At 45.7% G+C, this 12,123-nt stretch overlaps 1 protein-coding gene across 1 annotated transcript; it reads right to left on the reverse strand.

The window, feature by feature from the left end:
* Positions 1–5,730: 5,730 nt before the first annotated feature.
* On the reverse strand, positions 5,731–11,679 carry slc25a28 (solute carrier family 25 member 28). The gene is made up of 4 exons (XM_062976374.1): positions 11,343–11,679; positions 8,325–8,553; positions 7,311–7,367; positions 5,731–6,695 (listed from the first exon to the last, which is right to left on the reverse strand). The coding sequence occupies exons 1-4, from the start codon at positions 11,637–11,639 to the stop codon at positions 6,178–6,180; spliced, it is 1,101 nt and encodes a 366-aa protein (XP_062832444.1). The 5' UTR covers positions 11,640–11,679; the 3' UTR covers positions 5,731–6,177.
* Between the last annotated feature and the right edge of the window lie 444 nt (positions 11,680–12,123).

A 12,123-nucleotide genomic window follows, 5' to 3' on the forward strand; every position in this document is an offset into this window, starting at 1 on the left:
CCCAATTCACAGAAAGGGGCTAGGGAAAACCATTCCGCGAGTCGCGGGGAGAGGAAAACCCGGGATAAAGCAGCAGCTTGGCTTGAAAGGAGCTGCCGGTCCCGTTTGACAGTCAGCTGTTGAGGTGCCGAAAACTGGACCGATTCCGGTTCTGCTGGTTGTCTTCGAGTCAGGAGCCTTAGAAAGGGTTAGGTCTAAGAGAGGAGCGTTCTAGGGGTAATTTTGATAGAGATATGAGCCAATTTATATCGTCCGCCATGTTAATCTATGGCGGAGAACCTCAGCCGGAGTTAAAGGACGGGAGGGAGAGAAACCGCATGCAAAAGGAAGGAGTCAGAGGGAGATACAAAATAACCAGATAGAGAGTGTTACTGTTAAAATAAATGCTACTTTTATTGGGGGGATTTGTTACATAGTTCAGGGAAGAGGAAAATGAAGGAAAAAAGGTCTTTTAATAATAGTCTGTTGCGGTCCCGTTCCGTTCTTTTGGAGAGTAATCTATGGAACTCTCTGCTGCGTTTTTTTTAAATCAATTTGAAGGCTGGGGCGACGGCTATCATTGGCATCAACACTGGATAATTTCTGCTTCCACACCTGAAGATGTATTTAAAGACATAACTGGCTAAGCTAGCCTAAGTAGAGCAGGCCACATAGGGGACAGTGAACTCATTCAACACTTTACTACTTTCAGGCCTGTGCTTCCTGAGTCAGTGGCCTCATTCCGACTCGGCCAGCTCTGTTCTAAACAAACCCACCTTTGATGGGAGAGGGCAAATTTGGCCAAGAGAAAACCTGTGACAGGTTTACCTTAGGATCGCCATTACTCAGAATGACTTGAAGACACACAACAACAAATGCATACTATCTGCTTTAATTCCCACAGGCACCAGATCCTGTCTGAAATAAGACGATGCCCAAAAAAGTATACACCTCCTTTAGTTATTACTTGCCCGGGAGGCTGATAATGGATATCTGGTGCTGTAGGCTGAAGGAACTGGCAAAACTATTTTTGAGGAAATCCTTGTTTAAAAATACACCTTGAAATTCATCATGTTGCCATAAACTGATTGGCAACAAACACACACATCAATAGTGCTTTGATACCTACAACTTTAATTACTGCGACTCCATCCTATGGAACTCTAGAGTCCATAGCTTAGTGAGGTGTTTAGAATCATCTGTGACATAGTTCAATTAATTTAATTTCATGGAACATACTAGAGAATTCTACATACTACACTTAACCCTGGTGACGCAGCAGCTTAAATCACTGAGCTGATGAACTTGCTGATCAAAAGGTTGCCAGTTAGAATTCAGGGAGCGGGGTGAGCTCCCACTGTTAGCCCCAGTTTCTGCCAGTCTAGTAGTTTGAAAACATGCAAATGCGAGTAGATCAGTAGGTACCACTCTGGCGGGAAGGTAATGGCGCTCCATGCAGTCATGCCAGCCACATGACTTTGGAGGCGTCTACAGACAACATTGGCTCTTCAGCTTAGAAATGGAGATGAGCACCAACCCCCAGAGTCAGACATGATTAGACTTAATGTCAGGGGAAAAGCTTTATCTTTACCTACACTAAGCTTCAGATTCCAAGATTTTATGACATAAAGCCATGGTAGTTAAAGTGTCATCACACTGCCACAATGCTGAAAGGTCACATATAATGGATAGTTCAATATATCCTCAGGATGCTGATTGAGGAAAGCTGCTCTTGTAACTGTGTGTTAATAGTACTCAAGATTCTTTAGGTCAGCGGTGGGAGAGTATCTTTCTGAGAGCATGATCCATGCCATCAATGGGTAAGAACATAGAATCATAGAATCATAGAATCATAGAATAGTAGAGTTGGAAGAGACCTCAAGGGCCATCTAGTCCAACCCCCCGCTAAGAAGCAGGAAATCGCATTCAAAGCACCCCCGACAGATGGCCATCCAGCCTCTGCTTAAAAGCCTCCAAAGAAGGAGCCTCCACCACGGCCCGGGGGAGAGAGTTCCACTGCCGAACAGCCCTCACAGTGAGGAAGTTCTTCCTGATGTTCAGGTGGAATCTCCTTTCCTGTAGTCTGAAGCCATTGTTCCGTGTCCTAGTCTGCAGGGCAGCAGAAAATAAGCTTGCTCCCTCCTCCCTATGACTTCCCCTCACATATTTGTACATGGCTATCATATCTCCTCTCAGCCTTCTCTTCTGCAGGCTAAACATGCCCAGCTCTTTAAGCCTCTCCTCATAGGGCTTGTTCTCCAGACCCTTAATCATTTTAGTTGCCCTCCTCTGGACGCTTTCCAGCTTGTCAGCATCTCCCTTCATCTGCGGTGCCCAAAACTGGACACAGTATTCCAGGTGTGGTCTGACCAAGGCAGAATAGAGGGGGAGCATGACTTCCCTGGATCTAGACGTTATTCCCCTATTGATGCAGGCCAAAATCCCATTGGCTTTTTTAGCTGCCGCATCACATTGTAGGCTCATGTTTAACTTGTTGTCCACGAGGACTCCAAGATCTTTTTCGCACACACTGCTGTCAAGCCAGGCGTCCCCCATTCTGTATCTTTGATTTCCATTTTTTCTGCCGAAGTGAAGTATCTTGCATGCCTTCTCCCTCTCTGCCCAGCAGCTGCAAGGAGCAGATTGATCTTGCCAGCTGCCCGACCCAATCACTTGCAGAGGGCCGTATGAAATTATGCTGAGGGCTACAAATGATCTATTCTTGTTCTAGCCAAGCAACCTGTCTAGCGAGCAGGAGATTCTTGCTACTCTTCTGAGCCATTCTTTCCAGGAAGGATGATCCCCAATAATGAATTAAGTATACCTCACCCTTAAGCATTAGATGCTGTGAACTCGCTACTACCTATTAACGTATTATCCACTCACAGTCCCAGCACAAGAGGATTTGAAGCATAGCTGTTCAGGAGAGAATAGTCAACATTTAAATGGCCCTGCTCCGCTGCCTTTATTGCAAGCCAAGCAGAATTTAAATATCCCCCTCCATCTTCATACATGGACAAGAAAACATAAAACATTGTCACTACATTTCTGTGTGTCAAACAACTGTGATTGACTATAGGGCCAGTATAAAGACTGATAATTTAAATGATACACATCGTTCTCATACCCATGACTCTCCCGCCTAAATGGGCTGGAAACAGCCACATCCCAGGAACTCATCTGGAATACTGGAATATTAACAGATCTCTAAGAGCAGTTGTCAGCACAAACTTAGGTTTATCTAATTGCAGTTAATGGAAGCTATGGCATGATAAAGCTGCCCGTTCCCCAAATGGAGGTGTCTGTTATGTATTCAGAGCTAGACAGGGGTTGAAGAAGCATCTGATTTTACTAGGAACTGTCAAGGCCTGAGAAATTCCAGAGCATCAAGGCAAACAGAGAGCTGCCTCGTGTCCTCCTGATTTTCTCATCACCCCTCACTCACCCCATTTGTTAAGGAAAACGACTGGCCAGGGAAAGATCAACAGAACTCACACCCCTACACTGACATCTGTAGTCTAACATATTTATGATCAAGAAGCAATAGGAGTAAATGTATCTACTTAAGATTGAAAACTTTTTAAAAAGTCAGTTACTACTACAACTAAATAATATATGCAAGCAACTATTCTTTTGAGTTGTGACTAAATGCTGGGGCATACGAAAGATCAGTGATTCCTTCCATGATTTGGAGGTGAGGAAAATCAATGGGTAGAATGCATTCCCTTCTCTCTTATACTGAAAGTTGTATCCCAAGGTATGACTCTTGAGGTCCTATAGCTGTTGTTGTAGCTCTTAACATTGCTCACCATTGACAATGCTGGCTAAAACTGCTGGGTATTGCAGTCCAACATCTGGAAGGCTTCATAATGTCAATGTAGGAGTCATGCAGCTTTCCAGATGTTGTACTGCAAGTTCCAGCAGCTGTAGGCAGCATAGTCAATCATGAGGAATATTGAGAGCTCCAGTTCAACAGCACTTGGAGGGACACATCATTCCCACCTTGGGATCCATTTCTGATGTTACATTTATCAATTGAAAAAAAATCTTCTTAAAGGTAATGTTTTCACTGTCTGAAAATCTGGTGATAGATGCTGCTCTTAAAGAGAAAGTTGTCCCATATTTCTTCAAATTGATTCAAATGTTATTGCACATGACTGGAGGTCTTCCCCTACATCAGGGCTAGTTTCCACACTTGTAAATGTGTACTTCAAGTGTTCAAGCAAATACGCACAGATTAATAAAAAAAAATTGATATACTTGGGTGAAGCATAAGATCGTGGATAAAATAATGAGAAGTCATACAATTTACCTGACTGTCAGTTTCCAAGGCATGGCTGCAATGGTGGATCCAAACAGGAAACCTGGAAAGCTACAACTTGGGTGAATACAACTCCTAAGATTTCTCAACCAACATGGCCACTGGGAGCTTCAGTCCAAAAAAATAGTATTTCAAAACTCTTTCTAAACTTCTTTAACCATCGCTTTCCAGAAAGACATGTATTTCCTACCAGTCTTCAACTGATGATGGGACAACCTAGCAAGTTGTATGACAGCAAAACCTCACTATTCAGCTATCCATACATTGGAAAGCATTATACAAACAATTTTGGTTCAGGTCTAGACTTTGGAATCTGAGGTTCTCTTCACACATTTAAAAGGGGAGGAAAAGATGAATCAGGTAGCCTAGAACATGGCCACTCTTATCAGCAGAGAACAACAATATTTAAGGATTTAATAAAGTATTGGCTTAACCAGTCCTACATGTGCTTTTGTGTATTAATTCTCCTCTTCTCTCAAATGGCAACTTGCATAGTAGGAGAAGATATTCTCGTTCTTCTTCCATAAGTAGCACAAGCCCATGACCACAGTGAAAGATTATACGGCTCTGTAGTCAAGAATGCCTTTTCTAGGCCACTCCAAGTTAAACACTGTCAGCTACAGAAATGCCATCTCCCTTTGAGTTCCTACACTGACTTTTCTTTGGCTTAGATTCAAAGAAGGGATCTATGCTGTGGGCCAAAGCTAACATGGAACTGAATGTCTTACAACTACAGATGGAAAAAATATGTGCCTCAGGGGCACCTGTCCCTGCTCTTCAGCAGCAACTTGGCACACAAAGCTGAACTCTTCCATATGTCAGCCTTGCAATCCTGTATGAAAGGGAGCGGGAACTGACTGTTAAGCATGCACACACACAGTTCTATATATATGTTCATCATGACTAATTAGCATAAGGCACTGCAAGACAGCTAACTCTCCTCATATTGACCCAGAGACACTAGCTATTTTCCACTGCTACCATTGCACATATTCTGGCTATGCAGGAGGAAAACTATCATATGTTGCTGGGCTGCTAAAGAACAGACATGTTCTACCAATGATAACAAGCAGGCCCTTCATTGATGGATATTCCCCAAACAACCTGTAAAAGATACTGCACAAAATAAAACCAATCTCATGCATCCACCCCTGCTCCATATCACAAGAGAAAACATTTTGTATTATTCTGTTCCTGGTGGGTCCAACCTAACTACAAGAAAGCAGCAAAGCAAGTGTGGAGAATCTGAAGTCCTTCAGGTATTGTTGGACTACAGCTCCCAGCATATCTCATTATTTCCCACGATGACTGGGGGTTAAAAGAGCCAGAGTGCAGCACTATCTGCAAGGTCATGGGTTCCCCTGGGTGTAAGCAGTCACCAAAAATCAGAAGCAGTAAGACAGACAATGAACAATTAGAGGAAACATGGGCCATGACAATAAAGCAGACTTTATTGGAGGTGCCAAGGGCCACAACAATCAAAGCCTTCCCAGAGAGCACAAGGTCTGTGCATGTGTGTGCTACTAGACAACAGCTCAGCTAACACTCTTCCTGCTTCTACCACCACTCACTCATAACTGCCACCATTTTTGGGGAGGCAAAGCATCGTCCCATGTCCCAATGTGCTCAGAGTAGCTCCTGGTAGTCACCCTCTGCTTTAGGGGAATACAGCCACTGGTGGGGCAAGGGAGATGTTTCTCAGGTGGCGAGTTGGAAAAGCGGAAGGACACACGGCTGCTTGATGCATACTATCCATTAATGATAAAGATGAAAGGCTGTGCAAAATGCAGCAGCAGGCAAGAAGTGGCCTCATTATTCCAAAGGCTTGCATGTCATCCAAGTGTGGCGCCAGTCAATTCAAGGGAAGAAGTCACATTTCACTTCCCTGCCAACTGTTCCTCCTTTCGCTTGGTGAGGAAATATTTGAAGAACTCATATACTGACCAGGCAATGGCTGTGGAGGGCATTTGGTAAATGACACGGGCTTGCACTCCACGGAAATAGGCGGTCAGCCCACCCACGCGGTACACCGTCCTGAACGCGTGAGCCATGCCTGTGATGTGCCCACTGATGTTGGTATTCAGTGCCAGGGCCTCCTGGGTATTCAGCAGTGTCTTGCAAACGTCCAAGGGGGTGGTGGCGGCAGCAGCAATGGCACCTGCACAAGCGCCTGCCACCATATGGGAAGTTGGGTTGTACTGTCTGTGGGGGTTGAGGTGTTCCTGTAGAGATTCATATGCCATGAAGTGGATAGCCTGGAAGGGGATGTTCATGGTGAGCTGAGTAGTGTAGCTTCGGTAGAATGCGCCAGCCCCTTCATTGCACCACACGGCACGCACACAGTCTGTTACTCGCTGGTACGGAGAGTTGTACATCTGCATTCTCTGCTTTATCACTGTGGGCAGATGCCAGCAGGAGCCCAGTCAGAAGAGGGAGAAAAAACAACAGTAAGTGCAGTTACCTGAATGTTGTGCATTCTATAGGTCAGTTTGGAACTTGCTATTTTGATCTGCAACTCCCAGAATTCTCCAGCCAGCATAGCCACAAGGAATTCAGGGAGCTGTAGTCCAAACAAAACTTTCTCAAACTCTGCTATGTTTCCCAACTGCAGCATTCACCGAAGGTCTCAAACATAACCCAGAGCTATCTCCAAAGCCATTAGATCCCATAGCATTCTACAGCTCAGAGTTGGATTGTGAAAGACTCAGTAAACATTGGGGTCCACTCAAACATGCTTGGATTTTGTCTACAGAGTGCAGGAAAAGCCAAATTATAACAGTTTCCTTGGAATTTATCATTACCTAGAGGAGAAATAATATAATTAGATCTTTCCTCACACTGACCCTAAGCCTCTTCCATCAGTAGCCCACTGCCATACAATCTACTCCACTATTTTCCCCTTGCAGTAAATACTGTTTTGCCTATATCTTTTTAAAATACGAATACCACGAGAGCACCCTCTGGTGATAAGAATGGAGTGCAAGTTGCATGAAAGCTGCATCAGTATTACCTTCTGCTGGGTTCATGGCTGCATCATGAAGCAATGTTGCCACACACCCTGCTGTGCCTGCAAGACAAGGACTGTTACACGTGAAGAAAAGTGGAGAAGAGACCCATCAAATCCCAGTGATGAATGTGCCACTAGGAGTGCTTATGCGAGGAAGTAAGGCCACTATCCTACCCAAGAGACAAATAGACAGATTACTGAAAAGCCAAAATCAATTTTCAGTGGTAACAGAAAAAAAAAATTCAAGGTTCCAGCGCAGTGAACATTCCCCAACTTAATCACAACACAAACTGGAAGAAGGAGGGAAACAAAATACTTTCGTTAAGACTAGTTAAAATACAGAAAAGCCAAGACTGTCCTGCAAGATTCTGTCAACTTGTTCCGAATACATTCAATCAGCCTGTGATTAAATATCTAGAGAATTTAAGCTTAAAGTACTAGCAGTATGGCTTTATTTGTAATCAATCCACACTGTCAGAGGAAAATGATGAATTTTTGAGCATATGCTGCAACAAGTATGAGGCTCTCCCCACCCAAACATTAAACTGCAGAAGAATGGGACCATTTGAGGACAAATACAGGAATTGGCAGTCCTGGGTTGTCCTTTTGAAAAATCAGCACTATAAAGAGACAGAGGCAAAAAGCATACACAAATCCTCTGTAACACCTTGATCTTTTACCACAATAAGGAACAATAAGAACCACAATTTGGCTCCTCTGACGGAACCTTCAGCCTCCATTCCATGGTATTGCCATAATCCATCTCCAGTTATACATTGCTTTAAAAAGATAATAGGAAACCTTACATTCCCACAGATCAATCTTAGATAGTGTTTCAAATTAAACACAATACAGCATTACAGAAATGTGCTAACGGTGAACAGGTTTGAGTAGATAGCAATGCCAGACAGGCAGGAACCTAGAATTCAGTTCCCCATCTCACCCTCAACCCCCCCCCCCCCCCCGCTGGAAACACAAGACTTTGGGAGGGGGTAAGAGGGCAGGAAGAGACAATACCGTTGGCCACGTGGCTATTGCCCCCTGCATGGATAAGGTCGGTAAATGTCTTTTTCAACTTTTCGTAGCAGGCGAAATACAAGGCATGAGCAGGGCCAGCCCCTGTGGCTGTAACATTCAATCCGCGCATGGGCCTCCAGATCCCTTCAGTCCGCACAATCTTCCACAGGGCCTCCAGCACATTCCGGTAACGAGCAGCAGGTTCTGGTTGCAGGCTTTGCATCCTTGTCTGCCAGCGCAGAGAGGAAGTAGGTTAGAGATGTCCATACCCCACTGATTTATTCTTCCTCACAGACTTTCAGCATTTCAGTCCCTATAACCACAAATATGGCATTGCACAAGCAGGTAGAAGCCCAGAATTGTCTAGATGTTGTAGGGCTATTACTTCTATTATCTCTCACTATTAGTTATGCTTGGTTGGTGGAACTCCACACAACGTCTGGAGGGTCAGAATTGCTGACATCAGTATAGTACGCCAACATGGGAATGATGTGCCCCTCCAGATGTTGGGCTGCAAGTGCCAGCTGTCCCAGTTTGCATGGCCCATGGTGAGAAATGCTGGAAGTTTCAATTCAGTATTATTCTGCAGGTTGTATGATTTCTATCTCTGCTCTATATAGTACAGATTGAGCATCCCTTATACAGAACTCTTGAAATCCAAAAATACTCCACAAATCAAAATTGTCCAGGTGGGTGATTGAGAAATTGACACATTTGCTATCTGATGGTTCAGTGTACACAAACTGTGTCTTGTAAAAAAAAATCACAATATAATGCATAATATTATCTTCAAGCTATGTGTATATAGTGTATATGGAAAAGACAAGTTTCATGTTTAGACTCGCATCCCAAATCCAAGACGTCTTACTATGTACGCAGATGCAAATGTAGGTATTTCGAAATCAAAAACACTCCAAAACCCAAAATTGTCCTGATGGGTTGCTGAGTTGGCGACATCTTTGCTTTCTGGTGGTTTAGTGCACACAAACTTGGTCTCGTGAACAAAAATATTTAAAACATTGTGTATAACATTAGCTTCGTTTATGTGTCTAATATGTTTATGAATCAAAAGATTAATTTCATGTTTAGACTTGCCTCACATCTCCAAGGTATCTCCATGCAAATGCAGGTCTTCTGAAATCCAAAACACTTCTGGATAAGGAATACTCAATTTGTACAGGTGACCGTGTGGTACAGCTTTCTACTGATCAACGGAGTAGTCATATTTTGGACTGCATTGGAGTCTACAAACTCTAGCTGAATGTGTGAACTCAACTCCTTTGGGAAGCAGGAAAATTGCTTGGCTGGAAGCACTGAGGCATCTAGTTGACATAAGGAAATGTAGGTGGCATCACTTCTTAACTACCACCCCAAGTGTCGACATGTAGAGACACACTACTTGTTGCATCACCACCCCTCCCTCCCTCCCTTGATCTGCAATCTCAACCCTGTTGCCATTTTATCTATATCAGGCTTGCACAACATGTGGTACTTCTGAGACTCCAATTACCAGAAATCTTTAAGAACAAGCCTGGGCAAACCTGGGCCCTCTGGGTGTTTTGGACTTCAATTCCCACAATTCCTAACAATCAGTAGGATGTTAGGAGTTTCAGTCCAAGATATTTGAGACACCATATCTTACCATACAGTCCAGGCAGATCCTTAAGATTGAGCAGTAAGATGCTTCTCACTGCCCAGTTTAGGGACAGTCTAGGGACTAGGCCATGGAACAATGGCTTCAAACCACAGGAAAGGAGAGCTGTTCAGCAGTGGAACTCTCTGCTCCGGAGTGTGGTGGAGGCTCCTTTTTTGGAAACTTTTAAATAGAGGCTTGATGGCTATCTGGCGGAGGTGCTTTGAATGCCATTTTCCTGCTTCTTGGCAGGGAGTTGGACTGGATGGCCCACAAGGTCTCTTCCAAATCTGTGATTCTATGATTCTGTGATATTTTTAATGTCCTTCAAGGAAGATTATATAACCTAATTAGGGTTAATTTTAATGGTCTATGCCAGGCATGGGCAGACTTCCGTTCTCTAGACAGCAGTCCTCCAGAGGGCCAAAGTTTGCCCATGCCAGGTCTATGCTATATTGCATGTTTTAATGCTATCGTAAACCACCTTGAGTCTGTTGGAGAAAGGTGACACAAAAATTTCCCAAATAAAATAAAATAAAGTTCAGAACACCTGGAGGGCCTGTTTTCCCAGGCCTGATACAGAATTAATGCAGTTTGACAAAAGGTAAAATGCCATGGCTCTGGGTTGCTGTAAGTTTTCTGGGCTGACATTTTGCCCACATCTATGGTAGGCATCCTCAGAGGTTGTGAGGTCTGTTAGAAACTAGGCAAGTGGGGTTTATATATCTATGGAAGGTCTAGGGTGGGAGAAAGAACTATTGTCTGCTTGAGTCAAGTGTGAATGTTCCAACTGGCCACCTTGATTAGCAGAATCAAGAATTAGCAGCCAGGCTAATTCAATGCTAATCTGCAAGGCCATTCAATGCTAACCAAGCTGGCCATTTGCAACATTCAACTTGCCTCAAACAGACAAGAGTTCTTTCTTCCACTCTGGACTTTCCAGATACTGTATATAAACCCCACTTGCCTAGTTTTCAACAGACCTCACAACCTCTGAGGATGCCTGCCATAGATGTGGGCAAAACGTCAGGAGAGAATGCTTCTGGAACATGGCCATACAGCCCAGAAAACTCACAACAACCCTGTGATTCCGGCCAGGAAAGCCTTCGACAACACATTGCTATGGCTCTGTGTTGTGGAATCATAGGAGTTGCAGTTCTATAAGGTTCTTGAGCCTTAGTTGCCAAAGAGTGCTGGAGTTTCACTAAAGTACAGCTCCCACGATTCGACAGCAGTGGGCCAGGGCAGTTCCAAGTGCTGTCAAACTGTTTTAATGCTACAGTGTCATGCAAATTCCATCTACACTGCACTTTGGATGCAGTTTGACAGCACTTGAGCTGTGATGGCTCAAGGCTGCAGATGCCCCCCTCCCGCCTCCTCCTCACCTTGACGCAGTCCACCGGGTACATGAGGCTGTGCTCCAGCACCCCGGCCACGGCCCCGGCCAGCATGTGCGTGGAGGCGGCCGATCCGCGCGGGAGGGCCTCGTAGTCGGGCTCCGGGCCGGCCTCCCCGCCCGCGCCCCCCGCCCCGCCCCCGCCGCCCCCCGCCGGCCACGCCCAGCCCTCCCCGCCGCCCCCCACCCCGCCGTCGCCTAGCAACAGCAGCAGCAGGAGCTGGCGGCCCGTCTCCGCCCCGCCGCCTTGCCCGGGCCCCGCCGCGCCGCCCGCCCCCAGCTCCATGCCGCCGCGTCCGTTACGCGCTGCCCGCTCCGTCCTGCGGCTCCCGCTCCGCCCGCCCCGCCCACCTGGGCCGCCATTGGCCGCCGCCGGCTTTCCTGCCGACGCCCATTGGCCGGCTGCGACTTAGGCAAGTTCCTATTGGATCAGCTTGCCCATCGAGTCTCGCCTCTATTGAGTGAACGCCGCGGTGACCTTTCCTCCTTCTCTCACGGCATTGGATGCCTTTCCTTATTTACGCGCCAGAAGACACGGATCCGAGTGTTGATTGGCTGCGGCGCCCGCCCTTCAGGAAAAATGACATCCTGGCTGTAAGGGCTGCGCAGTTGTCTTCTAGGGCGCGTGGAGTTTGTTTGCAGAGGCTTGTCATTGAGCGGCGGTGACGTCACGCCCAGGTGTGCCCAGGTGGCTTGGCCTTCTCACCGCCACGCCGCGGGCTTCCAGATGTGAGAGGCTATAGGCCTTATCACAGTGGGATATAGTCCAT

This window comes from Anolis carolinensis, chromosome 3 (assembly GCF_035594765.1).
Source record: "Anolis carolinensis isolate JA03-04 chromosome 3, rAnoCar3.1.pri, whole genome shotgun sequence".
NCBI classification, from domain to species: domain Eukaryota; kingdom Metazoa; phylum Chordata; class Lepidosauria; order Squamata; family Dactyloidae; genus Anolis; species Anolis carolinensis.

Coding starts and splice junctions, on each gene's coding strand:
- slc25a28 (XM_062976374.1), bottom strand. CDS start 11,639: ATGGAGCTGGGGGCGGGCGGCGCGGCGGGGCCCGGGCAAGGCGGCGGG. Junction 7,368..8,324: donor CAATAGCCACGTGGCCAACG/GTATTGTCTCTT, acceptor CTTGTCTTGCAG/GCACAGCAGGGTGTGTGGCA. Junction 6,696..7,310: donor AGCCATGAACCCAGCAGAAG/GTAATACTGATG, acceptor ATCTGCCCACAG/TGATAAAGCAGAGAATGCAG.